The following is a 23,317-nucleotide window of genomic DNA, read 5'->3' as shown; positions in this document are numbered from 1 at the left end:
CTCCACCACATCCTCTGGCAGCTCATGCCATACACGTACCACCCTCTGGGTGAAAAAGTTGCCCCTTAGGTCTCTTTTATATCTTTCCCCTCTCACCCTAAACCTATGCCCTCTAGTTCTGGACTCCCCGACCCCAGGGAAAAGACTATGTCTATTTATCCTATCGATGCCCCTGATAATTTTGTAAACCTCTATAAGGTCACCCCTCAGCCTCCGACGCTCCAGGGAAAACAGCCCCAGCCTGTTCAGCCTCTCCCTGTAGCTCAGATCCTCCAACCCTGGCAATATCCTTGTAAATCTTTTCTGAACCCTTTCAAGTTTCACAACATCTTTCCGATAGGAAGGAGACCAGAATTGCACGCGATATTCCAACAGTGGCCTGACCAATGTCCTGTACAGCTGCAACATGACCTCCCAACTCCTGTACTCAATACTCTGACCAATAAAGGAAAGCATACCAAACGCCTCCTTCACTATCCTATCTACCTGCGACTCCACTTTCAAGGAGCTATGAACCTGCTCTCCAAGGTCTCTTTGTTCAGCAACACTCCCTAGGACCTTACCATTAAGTGTATAAGTCCTGCTAAGATTCACTTTCCCAAAATGCAGCACTCGCATTTATCTGAATTAAACTCCATCTGCCACTTCTCAGCCCATTGGCCCATCTGGTCCAGATCCTGTTGTAATCTGAGGTAACCCTCTTCGCTGTCCACTACACCTCCAATTTTGGTGTCATCTGCAAACTTACTAACTGTATCTCTTATGCTCGCATCCAAATCATTTATGTAAATGACAAAAAGTAGAGGACCCAGCACCGATCCTTGTGGCACTCCACTGGTCACAGGCCTCCAGCCTGATAAACAACCCTCCACCACCACCCTCTGTCTTCTACCTTTGAGCCAGTTCTGTATCCAAATGGCTAGTTCTCCCTGTATTCCATGAGATCTAACCTTGCTAACCAGTCTCCCATGGGGAACCTTGTCAAATGCCTTACTGAAGTCTATATGAATCACATCCCCCCTTCCCCACCCCCCGACGCTCAGTAGCAGCAGTGTGTACCATCTACAAGATACACTGCAGAAACTCACCAAAGACCCTCAGGCAGCACCTTCCAAACCCACGCCCACTTCCATCCAGAAGGACAAGGGGCAGCAGGTACAGGGGAGCACCCCCCTCACCATCCTGACCTCAGCATCACTGGGTCAGAATCCTGGACCCACCCCCCCCCCCCCCCCCGCTCCCTAACAATGCTGCGTGGGGATCCCTACGTCATACAGACCGCAGTGGTTCAGGAACACAGCTGTCTCCCCACCCTCTCCAGGGGGCAGTTAGGGACGGGCGATCAATGCAGGGCTGACACTCACTTCCCGTGGGGTGGGGGTGGGGCAGCTGGAACTGGAATTCCTGCCCTTCCTTAACCCCGGACCCCCACCCACCCCCACCCAGGTCCCCATCTCATCCTGACCCGGACAGGACGGTCACACACACTCTGTCTTACACACACACACACACACACACACACTCACACACACACATTCACTCTCAGTCACACTCACTCTTACACACACACAGCTTCTCTCTCTCATTCACACTCACTCTCACTCACTTTCAGTCTCACACACACACACAAACACTCATACACTCACTTTCAGTCACACACTCTCTCACACACACACACACACACTCTCTTACACACACTCACTTTCAGTCACACACACACACACAAACACTCATACACTCACTCTCACACACACTCACTCTCACACACTCTCACACACACTCAGTCATTCACTCATCCAGTCATTCACACACACACACCCTCACTCTCTCATACACGCTCACTCACTCACACTCACTCGCTCACACATTCACACTCACTCACACACACACACACACTCATTCACTGTCGGTCACACTCACTCTTAGACATACACAGCCTCTCTCTCATTCACACTCACTCTCACTCACTTTCAGTCACACACTCTCACTCACTCTCTCACACACACATTTTCACTCACTCACCCACACACTCACTCACCCACACACTCACTCACCCACACACTCACTCACTCTCACACACTCTCACACACACTCACTTTCACACACACTCTCTCACACATACACACTCACTCACACTCACTCACATTCACAGCCTCTCTCTCTCATTCACACTCACTCTCACTCACTTTCATTCTCACACTCTCACTGACACACACACTGTCACTCTCTCTCACTCACACTCTCAGTCACGCACTCTCTGTCTCTCTCTCTGTCTCTCCCGCTCTCTCGCACGTTAGCACTAGCTCAGGGTCAACCCTCCTCCCCCGCCCCAGTATTCGCTCCCCCTCCCAAACCCCGACCCCCACCCACTTCCAGCAGAGGAACCGAGATGTCCCGTATCCCCCTCCCCTCCCTCCTCCCCTCACTCACCATCTCGAGGTCGTTGAGGGCTGTTCGGAGCAGCAGTCCCTCCTTCTCCAGCTGGTGGAGACGGTCGCAGCGCGCGCGGGCTGCCTCCAGCTGTTCCTCCAGGATAGTCTTCGTCTCCAGCAGGGCCCGACTGTACTCTCGCTCCTCCTGCCCCCGGGGGGTGGGGGGCGGTTACAGGGGGTCAGGGTGAGGGTGGGGGGCGAGGTGCGAGCGTCCCATCGCGCCCGGGGACAACGTTTGTTCGAAACAGAAACAAAAGCACGGGGCCGTTAACCACGGGCTCGCTCTCTCTCTCTCTCTCTCTCTCACAAACCGTGACACCCGGCTGATCGACTGCAGGAGTCATCGCGCCACCCAACACCACCACCACAACGTCAGCCCCTTCGCTCCCCTTTCCTGAGCATCAGAGCAGAGGACGAGGAGTTGGGGGGGGCGGGGGTGGCGAGGGGCTTTGTGGCTGACGCACCCTCTCCGAACGGCACAGGAGGATCCCGCAGCAGACTCCAAACAGGCCCAGATTCCGTACTTACCCGTCCTCCACTTCAGGTCGAACAGGAGTGAGGGTCCGGGGTTTAGGGGGAGGAGGGGTTGACGGGAGAGGAACGGCCTTATTTCTAACCCCCCACCTCTCGCAGTATTGCTGATCGTCCCTCCGTCCCTCCCCCGTCAGCAGCGGTTCGGAGGTCAACGCGTCCTGCCCCCCGAGGGGTGGGAGAGGGAAGCCTGGCTGTGGGGTGGTGGGGAGGGGAGCACGGTGCTCATTGAAACAGGGAAATCAGGACCCACAGTAGGCCATTCGGCCCCTCGGGCTGCTCCGCCTTTGGATAGGAACATGGCTGACCATCCGGCCCAGTCCCCTCTCCCTCACCTGCTCCCGTTTTCCTCATTAGTGCATTTCCAACACTCGAGGGGTTAATAAGCACTCACCCGCATCCCCCTCACCCTCACCCACCACTTCCTTCCCCTCACTGAGGCCTTACCCCCAACCTTTTCCCCCCCTCACTGAGGCCTTACCCCCACCTTACCCCCCTCACTGAGGCCTTACCCCCACCTTACCCCCCTCACTGAGACCTTACCCCCACCTTACCCCCTCACCGAGGCCTACCCCCACCTTTCCCACCCTCACCGAGGCCTACCCCCACCTTTCTCCCCTCACTGAGGCCTACCCCCACCTTTCCCCCTCACTGAGGCCTACCCCCACCTTTCCCCCCCTCACCGAGGCCTACCCCCACCTTTCTCCCCTCACTGAGGCCTACCCCCACCTTTCCCCCTCACTGAGGCCTACCCCCACCTTTCCCCCCCTCACTGAGGCCTACCCCCACCTTTCCCCCTCACTGAGGCCTACCCCCACCTTTCTCCCCTCACTGAGACCTTACCCCCACCTTTTCCCCTCACTGAGGCCTACTCCCCCCTTTCTCCCCTCACTGAGGCCTACCCCCACCTTACCCCCTCACTGAGGCCTACTCCCACCTTACCCTCTCACTGAGGCCTAATCCCACCTTACCCCCTCACTGAGGCCTACCCACACCTTTCCCCCTCACTGAGGCCTACTCCCACCTTTCTCCCCTCACTGAGGCCTACCCCCACCTTACCCCCTCACTGAGGCCTAATCCCACCTTTCCCCCTCACTGAGGCCTACTCCCACCTTTCCCCCTCACTGAGGCCTACCCCCACCTTACCCTCTCACTGAGGCCTAATCCCACCTTAACCCCTCACTGAGGCCTACCCCCACGTTTCCTCCTCACTGAGGCCTACCCCCACCTTACCCCCTCACTGAGGCCTACCCCCACCTTACCCCCTCACTGAGGCCTACTCCCACCTTTCCCCCTCACTGAGGCCTACCCCCACCTTACCCCCTCACTGAGGCCTACTCCCACCTTACCCCCTCACTGAGGCCTACTCCCACCTTACCCCCCTCACTGAGGCCTACCCCCACCTTTCTCCCTCACTGAGGCCTACCCCCACCTTACCCCCTCACTGAGGCCTACTCCCACCTTACCCCCTCACTGAGGCCTACCCCCACCTTATCCTCTCACTGAGGCCTACTCCCACCTTACCCCCTCACTGAGGCCTACCCCCACATTTTCCCCTCACTGAGGCCTACTCCCACCTTACCCCCTCACTGAGGCCTACCCCCACCTTACCCCCTCACTGAGGCCTACCCCCACCTCGCCCCCCCATTGAAGCCTACCTCCACCTTGCCCCGGTAGAACTCGATGCTGTTGAGGCGTTCCTTGTAGGCCTTGACCTCACTCTGGAGCCTGTCCACTCGAGTGGCCTTTTCGCGGAGGATGTCCACCTCATCCCGATAGGTCCTGGCCGCTCGGGCTTCTAACATCAGCTCCCGGTTCTGAGGGCGAGAGACAACGGACTCAGGTCGGGGATTGCGAGGGAGGCTGGTTGGCGGCGTTCAGTATATTATCAGCCAATCACAGAAGGGCTCGCAACGTCTCTGTCTCCATCCTTCTGGGGCCACTGGCAGCGGGCCATGCTGTACCGGTTTGTAACTGAGGGCCCTCAGTATCATCGGTGAGGCGGCAGTGCCCGAGATCACCACAGCTCCCCAACACCGAGATAAACATCGAACCCAACTCATTCTCACACTGCGGCAGCTCACAGCAATCTCCCTGTCCTGGGGGACAGTGTAGAGGGAGTTTTACTCTGTATCTAACCCCGTGCTGTCCCTGTCCTGGGGGACAGTGTAGAGGGAGCTTTACTCTGTATCTAACCCCGTGCTGTCCCTGTCCTGGGAGTGTTTGATGGGGGGACAGTGTAGAGGGAGCTTTACTCTGTATCTAACCCCGTGCTGTCCCTGTCCTGGGGGACAGTGTAGAGGGAGCTTTACTCTGTATCTAACCCCGTGCTGTCCCTGTCCTGGGGGACAGTGTAGAGGGAGCTTTACTCTGTATCTAACCCCGTGCTGTCCCTGTCCTGGGGGACAGTGTAGAGGGAGCTTTACTCTGTATCTAACCCCGTGCTGTCCCTGTCCTGGGGGACAGTGTAGAGGGAGCTTTACTCTGTATCTAACCCCGTGCTGTCCCTGTCCTGGGGGACAGTGTAGAGGGAGCTTTACTCTGTATCTAACTCCGTGCTGTCCCTGTCCTGGGAGACAGTGTAGAGGGAGCTTTACTCTGTATCTAACCCCATGCTGTCCCTGTCCTGGGAGTGTTTGATGGGGGGACAGTGTAGAGGGAGCTTTACTCTGTATCTAACCCCGTGCTGTCCCTGTCCTGGGAGACAGTGTAGAGGGAGCTTTACTCTGTATCTAACCCCGTGCTGTCCCTGTCCTGGGAGACAGTGTAGAGGGAGATTTACTCTGTATCTAACCCCGTGCTGTCCCTGTCCTGGGGAGTGTTTGATGGGGGACAGTGTAGAGGGAGCTTTACTCTGTATCTAACCCCGTGCTGCCCCTGTCCTGGGGAGTGTTTGATGGGGGGACAGTGTAGAGGGAGCTTTACTCTGTATCTAACCCCGTGCTGTCCCTGTCCTGGGGAGTGTTTGATGGGGGAGGACAGTGTAGAGGGAGCTTTACCCTGTATCTAACCCCGTGCTGGCCCTGTCCTGGGGAGTGTTTGATGGGGGACAGTTTCCGGTCTGGATCAGGGAATGGTGAACTTTGGCCTGAGCCGAGTGGACGTTTTGGTGGATTCGGGAGGGGACTGTGATTGGATCCCGGCCTGAAACTGACCGCGATCCCCTGAGATACCGAGATGGAACCGAGAGGGTGGGGGGGTGGGAGGGGAGGGGGGAAGGTGCTGCAGACTCATCAGAACATCAGTGTTGGTTAATAGGGTCTTTACAACAACAACTGGGGGCTACCCTGGGAGCGCTGGAGCTGGAGAAACGCCCCGGAATTTGTTATGAACCCTCCCTCTGGGATTGGGACTGACCATTCCCGGTCTCCGTGTTCAGGAACAGGATGTCGGGGAGGAGCTGGGAATGGCGAGCGGGGGCTCTCCCGGAAGAGGCTAGGCATGGAACAGAGGAGGCTGGGCTGACAGGGTGCTACGTAAATGCACCTGAGCACCCCGACAGGAGAGAGATTGTCTCCACCCACGGGGTGAGACCGGGCTGGAGGGTGGGTCGCTGTCACGAACCAACCTGATGGTGAAGCCCTGGAGGAGTACGCTCCCCTAGGGGGTGAGGGGTGGGGGGTTACTGTGGGACTCACCCCCCACCCTCCTTCCCCAGAGAGGGGTAGTGCTCACAGAGGGTAAGGGAGGAGGGAGACAGGGCTAGGAGGATGGAGGGAGGTGAGAAAGGTGGTGGGAGGAGGAGAGGTTGAGGTGGAGCAGGAAGCCCAGCAGGGAGTGGATGGGCTGAATGGCGTGTGGTGTATCTGTAGGGGGTGGGGAGGGGGGGTGGGGGTGGGGGAGGGGGAGGGTGGGGGAGCGGGGGGGAGGGGGAGGGGGTGGGGGAGCGGGGGGGGGAGGGGGAGGGGGAGCTGCTGCTGTACCTGTTTCTGGAGCTGTTTCCAGGCCGATTGTAATTCCTCCAGCTCCTGGTTACAGTCTTCCAGCTCCTCGCTCTTCTCCTGCCTGGGAGACAGGACACACTCACTCACCCTCACTCCCTCACCCTCACTCACCCTCACCCTCACTCACCCTCACCCTCACTCACCCTCACTCACCCTCACCCTCACCCTCACTCACCCTCACCCTCACTCACCCTCACCCTCACTCACCCTCACCCTCACTATCACTCACCCTCACCCTCACTCACCCTCACTCACCCTCACCCTCACCCTCACTCACTCACCCTCACCCTCACTCACCCTCACCCTCACTATCACTCACCCTCACTCACCCTCACCCTCACTCACCTCACTCACCCTCACCCTCACCCTCACTCCCTCACCCTCACTCCCTCACCCTCACCCACACCCTCACTCACACTCACTCACCCTCACTCACCCTCACTCCCTCACCCTCACTCCCTCACCCTCACTCCCTCACCCTCACCCTCACCCTCACTCACACTCACTCACCCTCACCCTCACACACTCCCTCACCCTCACCCTCACACTCACCCTCACACTCACTCACCCTCACCCTCACCCTCACTCACCCTCACCCTCACACACTCCCTCACCCTCACTCACCCTCACCCTCACACACTCCCTCACCCTCACCCTCACACTCACCCTCACCCTCACACTCACCCTCACCCTCACTCACCCTCACCCTCCCTCACACACTCCCTCACCCTCACCCTCACACTCACCCTCACCCTCACTCACCCTCACCCTCACACTCACCCTCACTCACCCTCACCCTCACTCACACTCACTCACCCTCACCCTCACTCACACTCACTCACCCTCACCCTCACTCACACTCACCCTCACCCTCACTATCACTCACTCACCCTCACTCACCCTCACCCTCACTCACCCTCACCCTCAATCACTCCCTCACCCTCACCCTCACACTCACCCTCACTATCACTCACTCACCCTCACTCACCCTCACCCTCACTCCCTCACCCTCACTCCCTCACCCACCCTCACCCTCACTCACCCTCACCCTCACTCACCCTCACCCTCACCCTCACTCACCCTCACCCTCACTCACCCTCACCCTCACACACTCCCTCACCCTCACACTCACCCTCACCCTCACACTCACTCACCCTCACCCTCACTCACCCTCACCCTCACACACTCCCTCACCCTCACCCTCACACACTCCCTCACCCTCACCCTCACCCTCACCCTCACTCACCCTCACCCTCACCCTCCCTCACCCTCACCCTCCCTCACACACTCCCTCACCCTCACCCTCACACTCACCCTCACCCTCACTCACCCTCACCCTCACTCACCCTCACCCTCACCCTCACTCACACTCACTCACCCTCACCCTCACCCTCACTCACACTCACTCACCCTCACCCTCACTCACACTCACCCTCACTCACCCTCACCCTCACTATCACTCACTCACCCTCACTCACCCTCACCCTCACTCACCCTCACCCTCAATCACTCCCTCACCCTCACCCTCACACTCACCCTCACTATCACTCACTCACCCTCACTCACCCTCACCCTCACTCACCCTCACCCTCACTCACTCACCCTCACCCAACCTCACTCCCTCACCCTCACTCACCCTCACCCTCACTATCACTCACTCACCCTCACTCACCCTCACCCTCACTCACCCTCACTCACCCTCACCCCCTCACCCTCACTATCACTCACTCACCCTCACTCACCCTCACCCTCACTCACCCTCACCCTCACTCACTCCCTCACCCTCACCCTCACACTCACCCTCACCCTCACTCCCTCACCCTCACTCACCCTCACCCTCACACACTCCCTCACCCTCACCTTCACTCACCCTCACCCTCACCCTCACCCTCACCCACCCTCACCCTCACACTCACCCTCACACTCACCCTCACCCTCACCCTCACACTCACCCTCACCCTCACTCACCCTCACTCACCCTCACTCACACTCACCCTCACTCACCCTCACCCCCTCACCCTCACTATCACTCACTCACCCTCACTCACCCTCACCCTCACTCACCCTCACCCTCACTCACTCCCTCACCCTCACCCTCACACTCACCCTCACCCTCACTCACACTCACTCACCCTCACCCTCACTCACACTCACTCACCCTCACCCTCACTATCACTCACTCACCCTCACTCACCCTCACTCACCCTCACCCACCCTCACACTCACTCACCCTCACCCTCACTCACCCTCACTCACCCTCATTCCCCTCACCCTCACCATCACTCACCCTCCCCTCACTCCCCCTCACCCTCACTCCCCTCACACTCACACTCACTCACACTCACCCTCACCCTCACTCACACTCACTCACCCTCACTCACCCTCACTCACCCTCACCCTCACTCACCCTCACCCTCACTCACCCTCACCCTCACCCTCACCCTCATTCCCCTCACCCTCACCATCACTCACCCTCACCCCCTCACCCTCACCCTCACTATCACTCAGTCACCCTCACTCACCCTCACCCTCACTCACCCTCACCCTCACTTCCTCACCCTCACCCTCACTCACCCTCACTCCCTCACCCTCACTCCCTCACCCTCACCCACCCTCACTCACCCTCACCCACTAACACTCACCCTCACCCTCACTCACCCTCACACATCCTCCCTCACTCACCCTCACACATCCTCCCTCACTCCCCCTGTCTGGGAGAGACAGGACACCGTCCGTCACACTCACCCTCACCCTCCCTCACCCTCACCCTCCCTCACCCTCACTCACCCTCACCCTCACTCACACCCTCTCCCTCACTCCCTCTCCCTCACTCACCCTCACTCACTCACCCTCACTCACCCCCCTCACCCTCATACTCACTCACTCACACTCACTCACCCTCCCTCACTCACCCTTCCTCACTCACCCTCCCTCACTCACCCACACACACCCTCATCCTCCCTCACCCTCCCTCACTCACCCTCTCCCTCACCCTCCCTCACTCACCCTCACTCACCCTCACACATCCTCCCTCACTCACCCTCACACATCCTCCCTCACACTCCCTCACTCACACTTCCTCACTCACACTCACCCTCACTCACTCACCCTCCCTCACCCTCACACCCTCACTCACCCCCCAGCCCTCACTCACCCTCACCCACCCTCCCTCCTTCACTCACTCACTCTCTTTCACCCACTCACCCTCACCCTCATCCTCCCTCACCCTCCTTCACCCCCTCACTCACCCTCCTTCACCCACCCTCATTCACTCAACCTCCCCCTCACCCTCCCTCTCTCACCCTCCCTCACCCTCCCTCCCTCACCTTACCTCCCTCCCTCACTCCCTCCCTCACTCACCTTCCCTCACTCCCTCACTCACCTTCCCTCACTCCCTCACTCACTCTCCCTCCCTCTCCCTCCCTCCCTCACTCCCTCATTCACCTTCTCTCCCTCCCTCACCTTCCCTCCCTCCTTCACCCTCCCTCCCTCACACTCCCTCACTCACCTTCCCTCCCTCCCTCCCTTCCCCACTCACTCACCCTCCCTCTCATTCACTGTCCCTCTCTCCCACAATCCCTCCTTCACTAACTCCCTGTCTCTCTCTCTCTCCCTCCTTCACTCTGTTTCTCCCTCACTCATTCAGACCCTCCCTCTCCCTGCCTCCCTAATTCTCTCCCCTTGCCACTTCCTGCATCTCCCTCTCTCCCCTCCTCACCCCTCTCTCTCCACACCCCCTCCCCTCTCTGTCTCCCCTCCCCCAACTCCTCTCCCCCTTCTAAACTCTCCCCTCCCCCCCCCCCCACTGTAACACTCACAGTTCCTGCCGTAGGCGCCGCAGTTTAGATTTTGAGTCGACGAGCTGGACTGTGAGATGTTCACGGCTTTCCCCGGACCTGTGGCCAGTCCCTCCCTCACAATTCCCTGCTCCTGATCCGTGGTGTAACTGGCAAAGCTCCCTCTCCTGGATCAGTTCGGCTATTCTCTGTGGGAGAGAGGAAAACGTGGGTAAGTGGTACAGTCCGCACGGCTACACCACCAGCCGGACCAACCATAGCCACCCAGGGTCAACTGAGGGCATGTGGGGTCAACTGAGGTCAACCAGGGTCAACTGAGGTTATGTAGGGTCAACTGAGATCAACCAGGGTCAATGAGGTCAACCAGGGTCAACTGAAGGCATGTAGGGTCAATGAGAGCATGTGGGGTCAACTGAAGTCATGCAAGGTCAGCCAAGGTCAACTGAAGTTATCCAGGGTCAACTGAGGGCATGTGGGGTCAACTGAGGGCATGTGGGGTCGGCCAAAGTCAACTGAAGTCAACCTGGGTCAACTGAGGGCATGTGGGGTCAACTGAGGGTATGTGGGGTCAACTGCAGTCAACCATGGTCAACTGAGGGCATGTAGGGTCAACTGAGGTCAACCGGGGTCATGTGGGGTCAACTAAGGGCACGTAGGGTCAACTTAGGTCATGCAGGGTCAACCAAGGTCAACTGAAGTCAACCACGTTCAACTGAGGGCATGTGGGGTCAACTGAGGTCATGCAAGGTCAGCCAAGGTCAACTGAAGTTATCCAGGGTCAAGTGAGGGCATGTGGGGTCAACTGAGGTCAACCAGGGTCAACTGAGATCATGCAAGGTCAGCCAAGGTCAAGTGGGGTCAACTGAGGTCATGCAGGTTCAACTGAAGTCATGCAGGGTCAACTAGAGTCACCTGTAGTCAACCAGGGTCAATTAGCATCATTAAAGGTCAATGGAGGTTAACCCTGGTCAAATGAGATCCATCAGGGTCACCCAAGGTCATGTGGATCAGCGAAGGTCAGGCAGGGTGAAATTGGCTCAATACCCCACAGTCAACGGAGTTCACCAAAGTCAACACATCATCAACCAGGACCAGCCAAGATCAGTGGAGGTCTGGCAGGGTCAGAGGGAAGGTCAATGGGGGCAGGTGAGGTCAAGATTTGTTTTTATTGGGTCAAAGGAGGAGGATGGGATATGACTGGACTTTTTCCCTGGAGCGTCGGAGGCTGAGGTGTGACCTTATAGAGCATCGGGGGGACAGGCAGGAGGCAGGGGGAACACAGCAAGGCAGGCAGCGTCAGGAGGGACAGGCAGGAGGCTGGGGGAACACAGCAAGGCAGGCAGCGTCAGGAGGGACAGGCAGGAGGCTGGGGGAACACAGCAAGGCAGGCAGCGTCAGGAGGGACAGGCAGGAGGCTGGGGGAACACAGCAAGGCAGGCAGCGTCAGGAGGTGGAGACGTCAATGTTTCGGGTGTAACCTTTCATGGAAGAGGCAGTGGGTGTGGGTTCAGTTACAATGTATTAAAGACATTTGGATAAGGACATGGATAGGAAAGGGTTTGGAGGGAGATGGGCCAGGAGCAGGCAGCGGGGACTAGTTTAGTTTGGGAACGTGGTCAGCACAGACTGGTTGGGCCGAAGGGCCTGTTTCTGCTTGTATTTGGTAGTTGGTTTCGAGTTGCTGTGTGGAGGTGAATGAGGGTGAAGTGGGAGTTGGGAACAGCTCCTCACTGTTACAGGGAGCGAGACCCAGGACAGAGGAGGGGACGGGTCAGTGGTCATCTTGCAGGACTGTTAACCCAGAGACCCCGAGGACATTCCAGGGGGAGCTCGGCTCCAATCCTGCCCCGGCAGAATTTCCATCTCGTAAACATTTGGAATTAAAGCTCTGAGTGCAGTCTGGGGGAAGAAATACCCAGCCCTTCCACCTTCGACAGGAACCAGCCATCCTTCCTGGGGCTGGTCAACAGGGGACTCCAGGCACACAGGGACCCCGTCAGCTCTGCACTGCCCTCTGGGTAATCAGGGAGGGGGGCAAGTGGTCAGGGACCCCCCCCTCCTCACATCCTGTGAGTGGAGACAAATAACAATCACCTCCCCCTCCCCACCAGGAGGGGATGTGATGGGAGAGGGTGGGGAATACAGCAGAGACAAACCCATGCTGTCCGTCTCCCTCTCACTCTGTCACTCTCTTCCTCTCCCTATCTCTGTGTATGTGTCTCTCTCTGTGTCTGTCTGTCTCTCTCTCTCTCTCTATGTGTCTCTGTCTGTCTCTCTCACTCTCTCTCTGTGTCTCTGTCTGTCTGTCTCTCTTACTCTCTACCTCTCCCTGTCTCTGTGTGTCTCTCTCTCTGTCTGTCTCTCTCACTCTCTCTGTGTCTCTGACTGTCTGTCTCACTCTCTACCTCTCCCTGTCTCTGTGTGTCTCTCTCTCTGTCTGTCTCTCTCACTCTCTCTGTGTCTCTGACTGTCTGTCTCACTCTCTACCTCTCCCTATCTCTGAGTGTCTCTCTCTCTGTGTCTCTGACTGTCTCTCTCACTCTCTGTCTCTATCTGTCTCTCTACCTCTCCCTTTCTCTCTGTCTCTCTCTCTCAACCTCTCCCTATCTGTGTGTCTCACTGTATGTCTGTCTGTCTCTCTGTCTCTGTCTCTCTACCTTTCCCTATCTCTGTGTGTGTGTGTCTCTCTCTGTGTCTGTCTGTCTGTCTCTCTCACTCTCACTCTCTACCTCTCCCTATCTCTATCTGTCACTCTCTCTGTGTCTCTGTCTGTCTCTCTCTCTCTCTACCTCTCCCTTTCTCTCTGTCTCTCTCTCTCTCACTCTCTCTATCTCTCCCTATCTGTGTGTGTCTCACTGTCTATCAATCTCTCTCTCTCTCTGTCTCTCTTTACCTGCGTGTGTGTGTGTCTCTCTCTGTGTCTCTGTCTCTCTCTTTCTCTCTCTCCCCACCCCTCTGTCCCCACCCTGGCTGTGCCTTTTCCTGTGGGAATTTGAGTGATACCAACGTCCGCTGAGGAGGAACCAGGCGCTTTCGAAAGGGAACTGAGGCTAGGCAGAGCCGTCCTCGGGGAGGGGAGGAGAGGGGAGGTGAGATGGAGGGGGAGGGGGAGGGGGAGGGGGAGGAGCAGGAGGTTAGGTCTGTACTGCAGACAGCAGCTACTTCCATAGCACCAATACAGGCTACACCCACCAACACCTGAGGGGGGGGGGATGTGGGAGCTGGAGGGGTACAGAGATAGGGAGGGGGGGTGTAGGGGCTGGAGGGGGTTACAGAGATAGGGAGGGGGTGTAGGGGCTGGAGGGGGTTACAGCGATAGGGAGGGGGTGTAGGGGCTGGAGGGGGTACAGAGATAGGGAGGGGGTTACAGAGATAGGGAGGGGGTGGAGGGGGTGTAGGGGCTGGAGGGGGTTACAGAGATAGGGAGGGGGTGTAGGGGCTGGAGGGGGTTACAGAGATAGGGAGGGGGTTACAGAGATAGGGAGGGGGTGTAGGGGCCGGAGGGGGTGACAGAGATAGGGAGGGGGTGGAGGGGGTGTAGGGGCTGGAGGGGGTTACAGAGATAGGGAGGGGGTTACAGAGATAGGGAGGGGGTGTAGGGGCTGGAGGGGGTTACAGAGATAGGGAGGGGGTTACAGAGATAGGGAGGGGGTGGAGGGGGTGTAGGGGCTGGAGGGGGTTACAGAGATAGGGAGGGGGTGTCGGGGCTGGAGGGGTTTACAGAGATAGGGAGGGGGTGTAGGGGCTGGAGGAGGTTACAGAGATAGGGAAGGGGTGTAGGGTCTGGAGGGGGTGACAGAGATAGGGAGAGGGTGTAGGGGTTGACAGAGATAGGGACGGGGTGTAGGGGCTGGAGGGGGTTACAGAGATAGGGTGGGGGTGTAGGGCGTGACAGAGATAGGGAGGGGGTGTAGCGGGTGACAGACAGGGAGGGTGTGATAGTAGGGGGTGGGGGAAGGGGTGAGAGGGAGGGAGGAGGGTGTGACAGGGATAGGGGAGGGTTAGCGGGTCTGCGTTACCTCCATGTTCTCGTCCCTCTGATTGACCAGCTCCTTGAGATGCTGCACCATGTTCCCGAACAGGAGGTGCAGCTCCTCCACTGAGCTGGACGCTAGGTCCCCGCACTGAACTGACACCAGGTTCTCTCGGTTCTGGGTAATCTGAAAGGCAATCGCACAGTGTGAGCCAGCTGCCACTCTGCCCGTCAGATCACTGCGGGCCCTCTACTGGGGCGGCTCCCTCACTCCCATCGCGTTTTTTATTTCAGAAGTATACTTTATTCATAAAATATTTTGACCATCTGTACAATTGGTCATGCCATACATCTGTAAACATCCCATTTCTTGGTGTTCAGAGACAGTCATCGTTCCTATGTACAGGTCTGTACCATTACATCTTTAGCTGAGGCGTCAGAGAAGCCCAAATGACTACATGGGTCCCCTGTTCTTCTTTAGAGGTGCAGATGTTACACGGTGGTCTTTCCCCACTGCGCCTTGGCGGCAGCTGCCCCAAGCTTCAGCGCGTCCCTCAACACGTAGTCCTGGACCTTGGAATGTGCCAGTCTGCAACACTCAGTCGGGGTCAGCTCCTTCAGCTGGAAGATCAACAGGTTTCGGACCACCCAGAGAGCGTCCTTCACCGAGTTGATGATCCTCCAGGCACAGTTGATGTTCGTCTCAGTGTGCGTCCCAGGGAACAGGCCGTAGAGCACGGAGTCCCGCATCACGGCGCTGTTTGGGACGAACCTCGACAAACACCACTGCATTCCTCTCCAGACTTCCTCTGCATAGGCACATTCCAGAAGGAGGGGTGTGACAGTCTCTTCCCCCCCGCAGCCGCTTCGAGGGCAGCGTGCGGTGCGGCTGACAGTCCGGGCGTGCATAAAGGATCTCACAGGTAGAGCCCTTCTCACCACCAGCCAAGCCATGTCTTGGTGCTTGTTGGACAGTTCTGGCGATGAGGCATTCTGCCAAATTGCTTTGACAGTCTGCTCAGGGAACCACTTAACAGGATCCACCCTCTCCTTTTCCCGAAGGGTCTCAAGGACGCTACGTGCTGCCCACTTCCTGATGGACTTGGGGTCAAAGGTGTTTTTCTTCATAAACTTCTCCACGAAGGACAGGTGGTACGGAACGGTCCAACTACTCGGAGCGTTCCGCGGCAGCGAGGCCAGGCCCATCCTTCGCAACACCAGGGACAGGTAGAACCTCGGTACGTAGTGACACTTGGTGTTTGCGTACCGGGGATCCACGTACAGCTTGATGCAGCCACGCACAAAGGTGGCCATCAGGGTGAGGGTGGCATTGGGTGTATTTTTTCCCCCGTTGCCCAGATCTTTGTACAGCGAGTCCCTTCGGACCCGGTCCATCTTTGAACTCCATATGAACTGGAAGATGGCCCGGGCGACTGCAGCGGCGCAGGTTCTGGGAATAGGCCAGACCTGTGCCACGTACAACAGCAATGACAGTGCCTTACACCTGATGACCAGGTTTTTTCCTGTGGTGGAGAGCGACCGTAGCCTCCATCTGCCCAGTTTCTGCCTCACTTTGCTGATACACTCCCCTCCAAGACTTGGCGCACGCCCCAGCCCCCCCGAACCAAATACCCAGCACCTTCAGGTGGTCGGTCCTGACGGTGAAGGGATCGAGGATTGGTCGGCCCAGTTCCTGAAGAGCATGGCCTCGCTCTTGCCTCGGTTTACCTTGGCCCCCGAGGCCTGTTCGAACTGGTCGCAAATGCACAGGAGTCTGTGCACGGACAGCGGATCTGAGCAGAAAGCGGCGACGTCATCCATGTACAGGGAGGCCTTGACCTGCAGGCCTCCGCTGCCAGGAATAGTCACCCCTCTCAGGCTCGCATCCTTCCTGATAGACTCGGCAAATGGCTCTACGCAGCACACGAACAAGGCAGGAGAGAGAGGGCAGCCCTGCCTGACTCCAGATCTGACTGGGAAGCTATCTGATTCCCACCCATTGATTGAGACTGCGCTGACGATGTTGGTGTAGAGCAGTCTGATCCAATTGCAGATTCCCTCCCCATTTTGGAGAGAACGTCTCTCATATCCCTGTGTGATATCCTGTCAAAGGCTTTCTCCTGGTCCAGGCTGATCAGGCAGGCGTCCAACCCTCTGTCCTGCACGTAGGCGATCGTATCCCTGAGGAGTGCGTGACTCTCAGCGATCTTCCTGCCCGACACAGCACAGGTTTGGTCACGATGGATCACCGACCCCAGAGCAGACCTGACCCAGTTGGCGATGACCTTTGACAGGAATTTGTAATCCGCATTCGACAGTGTGATCGGTCTCCAATTTCTGAGTTCCTCCCTCTCCCCCTTCCGCTTGGAGATGAGGGTGATGAGGCCTTTTCCTCACGGATTCACTCATGGCACCTGCCCGAAGCATACTGACGCACACCTCCAGCAGGTCCTGGCCGGTCAAGTCCCACAGAGCGGGGATAGAGCTCGACAAGTAGGCCGTCGCTTCCGGGAGTTTTTATTCTTTCCAAAGGGCTTGAGGGCCTTGGTCAGCTCAGTCCTGTCCTACAGACGCAGGGAGATGGTGGAGGATCGGTTATCTCAACTCCAGGGCCTGACTGCAGGAGCTCCCCCTCCAACAGAGTGGGGGTGGATTAGATTAGATTAGATTAGACTTAGTGTGGAAACAGGCCCTTCGGCCCAACAAGTCCACACCGACCCGCCGAAGCGCAACCCACCCATACCCCTACATTTACCCTTACCTAACACTACGGGCAATTTAGCATGGCCAATTCACCCTGACCCGCACATCTTTGGACTGTGGGAGGAAACCGGAGCACCTGGAGGAAACCCACGCAGACACGGGGAGAACGTGCAAACTCCACACAGTCAGTCGCCTGAGTCGGGAATTGAACCCGGGTCTCAGGCGCTGTGAGGCAGCAGTGCTAACCACTGTGCCACCGTGCCGCCCACTAATGGCGCCAATGACTCCATCAGGCCCAGCGCCATTCACGTCTCCTCAGGTCCTGAAGCAGCGCACGCTCTAACGCAACGGGATCCGGACCACACCCAGGTTCGGGTCAACGAGTGCTCGGTGATATCCACGCCACACCAATCTACCCCCTGCCCCTCGGCATTCGAATGGCGCTACCGTCACCGAATTCCCCGGCTACCAACATCCTCAGGGCTACCGTTGAACTAGCCCGGTGGCTACTAGAGCAGCTCAGAGGCTGGGAATCCTGCAGCGAGTAACTCTCCTCCACCACCCCCTCCCAAAACCTGTCCCACCATCTACAAGTCAGGAGGGTGAGGGAACACTCACCACTTGCCCCTGGATGGGGGGCAGCTCCAACAACTTGACACCATCCAAGGACAAAGCACTCGATTGGCACCACATCCCCCCTCCCCCCTCTCCCCCTCCCCCCCCCACTGACGCTCAGTAGCAGCAAAAAACCCACCCAAAAATCAATAGGGTAGGGGAATGGCACTGGGGGTCCTCTTCGGAGGGTCAGCGTGAGCGTGTTGGGCCGAATGGCCAGTTTCCCGCGCTGTGGGGATTCTATAATCCACAAGACAGCGCCTCCCAAAACCCCACGACCCCTTCCAACCAGGAGGGACGAGGGGCAGCAGATACACAGCCGGGAAAGACCACCCTCCCACCACCCACCCCCACACACAACCCGCAAATTCCCCTCCGAGCCCCTCAACCTCCCGACTCGGAGATCTACCGGCCGTCCCTTGGGGCGCGGCTGGGTCAGAATCCCGGGATCCCCTCCCTGAGGGCAGCGGGTGGGGCTCCCTACGCAGGCGGTGGGTTCAAGATGGCAGCCATTTTGGGGCGAGAGGGGGGGACGGGTGGGGGAAGTTGGAGACAGGGGAATGAGCATTGCCCCCCCCCCCCACTGAGTGAGCGATGTTTTCCGAGGAAGCGATTGAATTCTCACCTAGGAGCTTTGATCGATCTGGCCTCCAACAGAGTCTGAGGCCGGGAAGGTGGGGGAGGGGTTGCGGGTGGGGGGGGGGGGGGAGGGGTGTCCGTTCCCAAAGCGAGCCCCAGACCCCTCGCTGAGGGCAGCGACGTTCCGACCCGGAATCTCCTCACCTCCTGGATGTGTCTGGCCACTGACGTCTGTACGTCCAAGTCCAGCGTCTGGATGCGTCCGATGAACTCTTCCTTATCCTCACACTGCGGCCGAGGGGGTCAGGGAGGGGAGCGGGGAGGGACCAGAGCCAGGCTGTGAGTTACCCTTCGCTCCACTGAGGTATCTGCAACCCCCCCCACCCCCTCCCCTCCCCCGCCCCCACCCCCCTCTAAAACTCCCATCGGGGAGACCGGACGCTTCCTGTCTCTGGGAAGCCTGCACCCACCAATCCCACCTGGAGGAGGAACGCCTCGTCTTCCACCTTGGGACCCTGCAATCGCTCGGGATCAATGTGGATTTCACCAGCTTCCTCATCCCCCCATTCCCCCCATTCCCCCCTCCCTCCTCCCCAACATTATCCCAGTCTCCAACTCGGCACTGCCCTCCAGACCCATCCATCACTGCCCCCTCTGACCCATCACCTTCATCCACCTGTTGCATTCTCAGCTACCTTCTCCCCCCAAGCCCCAGCCCCTCCCATTTATCCCTCAACCCCCCACCCCCCCACACCCCCCCACACCCCCACAACTCTCATTCCTGACTGAAACGTTGCTTCTCCTGTTCCTCAAATACTGTCAAGGAGCAGGAGATGTGTGTGTGCACGTGCGCGTGTGTGTGTGTGTGTTGTGTGAGCGTGCGTGTGAGGCTGTGTGCACGTGCGCGTGTGTGACTGTGCAAGTGAGTGTGTGTGAGCGCGCATGTAAGTGTGTGTGTGTGCATGCGCAAGTGAATGTGTGTGTGTGCACGTGCATGTGACAGTGTGTGTGCACACGTGAGCGTGTGTGTGCATGTGCATGTGAGGGTGGGCGCATGTGTGTGCGCGCACGCATGTGTGAGAATGTGCACAAGCATGTGTGTGTGTGTGTGTGAGTGCGTGTGCACGAGCGTGTATGTGTGCGTGCGTGAGCATGTATGTGTGTGTGAGCGTGCGCGTGAGAGTGTGCATGCGTGAGCGTGTGTTTGTGAGTGCATGTTCATGCGCAAGCGTGTATATGTGTGCGAGCGTGTGTGAGTGCATGTGTGTGCATGAGAGTGTGCATGTGTGCGCGTATATGTGCGCGTGCGCAAACATATATGAGTGTCGTGCGCCCGTATGAGGCTGTGCGTGCGTGAGCCTGTATGTGTGTGTGAGCGCACGTGAGTGTGTGAGCGTGCGTGTGTGTGCATGCCCGCATGTGTGTGTGTGCGCGAGTGTGCGTGTGTGTGTGTGCGCGCGCAAGCTTGTATGTGTGTGAGAGTGTGCGTGTGAGTGTGCGTGCGCGCGTGTGAGAGTGTACCTGCATCCGTGTGAGAGTGTGCGTGCGTGAGCGTTTGTTTGTGAGTGCGTGCGCGTGTGAGTGTGCGTGCGAGGGGGAGGAGGGTGGGATTAGACTGGGTGAGATATTAAAAGGAGCGGACTGTGTATGAGTGCATGCAGTGGAGTGGTTGCGAGTGACTGTGAGGGGGAGGGAGTGAGGATTTGGTGTGGGTGAGGGGTTGGGTTGAGGGAGTGAGGCTGAGGATGATGGGGGGTGAGGTGTGAGGGAGTGAACATGACGGGGTTAAAGGGAGGGTGAGTGAATGTGAGTGAGGGAGGGTGAGGGCGAGGGTGAATGAGGGCGAGGGTGAGTGAGTGAGGGTGAGTGAGTGAGGGTGGGTGAGGTCGAGGGTGAGTGAGGGCGAGGGTGAGTGAGGATGAGTGAGTGAGGGTGAAGGTGACTGAGTGTGGGTGTGAGGTGAGTGAGGGGGATTGAGTGAGGGTGAGGGGAGTGAGTGAGAGTGAGTGAGGGTGAGTGAGTGAGGGTGAGTGAGTGACGGTGAGTGAGTGAGGGTGAGTGTGAGGGGAGTGGGGGTAAGTGAGGGTGAGAGGGTGAAGTGAATGAGGATGAGGGTGAGGGGCCTGAGGATGAGGGGAGTGAGGGTGAGTGAGGGTGAGGGTGAGTGTGGGTGTGGGTGAGTGTGGGTGTGGATGTGGGTGTGCGTGAGGGTGAGGTGAGTGAGATTGAGTGAGGGTGAGGGGAGTGTGGGTGAGGGTGAGTGTGGGTGAGGGTGAGTGTGAGTGTGGGTGAGGGTGAGGTGAGTGAGGTTGAGTGAGGGTGAGGTGAGTGAGGTTGAGTGAGGGTGAGGGGACTGAGGATAAGGGGGGTGAGGGGAGTGAGGGTGAGGGGAGTGAGAGTGAGTGAGGGTGAGGGGAGTGAGGGGAATGAGGGTGAGGGGAGTGAGGGTGAGGGGAGTGAAGGTGAGGGGAGTGAGGGTGAGGGGAGTGAGGGTGAGGGGAGTGAAGGTTGAGTGAGGGTGAGAGGGTGAGGGGAGTGAGGGTCAGGGTGAGTGTGAGGGTGAGGGGAGTGAGGGTGAGGTGAGTGAATGTGAGGGGAGTGATGGTGAGGGGAGTGAGGGTGGGCGTGAGTGAGGGTGAGGGGAGTGAGGGTGAGGGTGGGCTTGAGTGAGGGTGAGGGGAGTGAGGGTGAGGGGAGTGAGGGTGAGGGGAGTGATGGTGAGGGGAGTGAGGGTGAGGGGAGTGAGGGTGAGGGTGGGCGTGAGTGAGGGTGAGGGGAGTGAGGGTGAGGGTGGGCTTGAGTGAGGGTGAGGGGAGTGAGGGTGAGGGGAGTGAGAGTGAGTGAGGGTGAGGGGAGTGAGGGTGAGGGGAGTGAGGGTGAGGGGAGTGAGGGTGAGTGAGAATGAGGGGAGTGAGGGTGAGGGGAGTGAGGGTGAGGAGAGTGAGTGTGAGGGTGAGGGGAGTGAGGGTGAAGGGAGTGAGGGTAAGGGGATGAGGGTGAGGGGAGTGAAGGGTGAGTGAGGTTGAGGGGAGTGAGGGTGAGGGAGTGAGGATGAGGGGGGTGAGGGTGAGGGGAGTGAGGGTGAGGGGATGAGAGTGAGGGTGAGGGGATGAGGGTGAGGGTGAGGGGAATGAAGGGTGAGTAAGGGTGAGGGTGAGTGTTAGTGAGGGGAGCGAGGGTGAGGGGAGTGAGCGTGAGGGGGGTGAGCGTGAGGGGAATGATAGTGAGGGGAGTGAGGGTGAGGTGAGTGAGGTGACTGAGGGTGAGGTGAGTGAGGATGAGTGAGGGTGAGGGGAGTGAGGGAGGTGAGGGTGAGTGTGGGTGAGGGTGAGTGTGGGTGTGGATGAGGGTGAGGTGAGTGAGGTTGAGTGAGGGTGAGGGGAGTGAGGATGAGGGGGGTGAGGGGAGTGAGGGTGAGGGGAGTGAGAGTGAGTGAATATGAGGGGAGTGAGGGTGAGGGGAATGAGGGTGAGGGGAGTGTGGGTGAGGGGAGTGTGGGTGAGGGGAGTGAGGGTGAGGTGAGTGAGGGTGAGGGGGTGAGGGTGATGGGAGTGAAGGTTGAGTGAGGATGAGGTGGGTGAGGGTGAGGGGAGTGAGGGTGAGTGTGAGGGTGAGGGGAGTGAGGGTGAGGGGAGTGAGGGTGAGTGTGAGGGTGAGGGGAGTGAGGGTGAGGGGAGTGAGGGTGGGCGTGAGTGAGGATGAGGGTGGGCTTGAGTGAGGGTGAGGTGAGTGAGGGTGAGTGAGAGTGAGGGGAGTGAGGGTGATGGGAGTGAGGGTGATGGGAGTGAGGGTGAGTGAGAGTGAGGGTGAGTGAGGGTGAGTGGAGTGAGGGTGAGTGGAGTGAGGGGGAGTGAGGGTGAGGGGAGTGAGGGTGGGGGAGTGAGTGTGAGGGTGAGAGGAGTGAGGGTAAGGGGATGAGGGTGAGGGTGAGGGGAGTGAAGGGTGAATGAGGGTGAGGGTAGTGAGGGTGAGGGGAGTGAGGGTGAGGGGAGTGAGGGTGAGTTAGGGTGAGGGGAGTGAGGGTGAGGGGAGTGAGGGTGAGGGAGGGTGATGAGGGTGAGGGTGAGTGAGGGTGAGGGGAGTGAGGGTGAGGGGAGTGAGGGTGAGTTAGGGTGAGGGGAGTGAGGGTGAGGGGAGTGAGGGTGAGGGAGGGTGATGAGGGTGAGGGTGAGTGAGGGTGAGGGGAGTGAGGGTGAGGGGAGTGAGGGTGTGAGTGAGTGTGAGGGTGAGTGAGTGTGAGGATGAGGGTGAGGGGAATGAGGGTGAGGGTGAGTGAGTGTGAGGGTGGTGAGGGTGAGTGAGGGTGGGGGGGTGAGTGAGGGTGAGGATGAGGGGAGTGAGTGTGAGTGAGGGTGAGTGAGTGTGAGGGTGAGTGAGTGTGAGGGTGAGGTTGAGTGAGGTGAGGGGGGGTGAGGGTGAAGATGAGTGAGTGTGAGTGAGGGTGAGGGTGAGGGGAGTGAGTGTGAGTGAGGGTGAGTGAGGGAGAGGGTGCGTGAGGGTGAGGGTGAGGGGGTGTGAGGGTGAGGTGAGGGAGGGTGAGGGTGAGTGAGGGTGAGGGGAGTGAGGGTGAGGGGAGTGAGGGTGTGAGTGAGTGTGAGGGTGAGTGAGTGTGAGGATGAGGGTGAGGGGAATGAGGGTGAGGGTGAGTGAGTGTGAGGGTGGTGAGGGTGAGTGAGGGTGGGGGGGTGAGTGAGGGTGAGGATGAGGGGAGTGAGTGTGAGTGAGGGTGAGTGAGTGTGAGGG

The 23,317-nt window shown here is 58.5% G+C and overlaps 1 protein-coding gene across 1 annotated transcript in view; it reads right to left on the bottom strand.

Moving 5' to 3' along the window:
* Positions 1-23,317, bottom strand: part of LOC132814765 (girdin-like) — a gene marked incomplete at its 3' end in the record, with an annotated part of 53,694 nt that overhangs the window by 11,370 nt on the left and 19,007 nt on the right. Inside the window, exons 6-11 of the mRNA XM_060823565.1 lie at positions 18,779-18,862; positions 14,724-14,864; positions 10,726-10,892; positions 6,887-6,968; positions 4,622-4,780; positions 2,431-2,577 (exon numbers count right to left, since the gene is read on the bottom strand). Of these exons, the coding sequence (XP_060679548.1) occupies positions 2,431-2,577; positions 4,622-4,780; positions 6,887-6,968; positions 10,726-10,892; positions 14,724-14,864; positions 18,779-18,862 (780 nt within the window). The remainder of the gene's footprint in view (positions 1-2,430; positions 2,578-4,621; positions 4,781-6,886; positions 6,969-10,725; positions 10,893-14,723; positions 14,865-18,778; positions 18,863-23,317) is intronic.

This window comes from Hemiscyllium ocellatum, unplaced genomic scaffold (assembly GCF_020745735.1).
Source record: "Hemiscyllium ocellatum isolate sHemOce1 unplaced genomic scaffold, sHemOce1.pat.X.cur. scaffold_902_pat_ctg1, whole genome shotgun sequence".
In the NCBI taxonomy this organism is placed as follows: domain Eukaryota; kingdom Metazoa; phylum Chordata; class Chondrichthyes; order Orectolobiformes; family Hemiscylliidae; genus Hemiscyllium; species Hemiscyllium ocellatum.
Note: the sequence above shows the minus strand (reverse complement) of the source record. Positions and strands in the feature narration are given on the sequence as shown.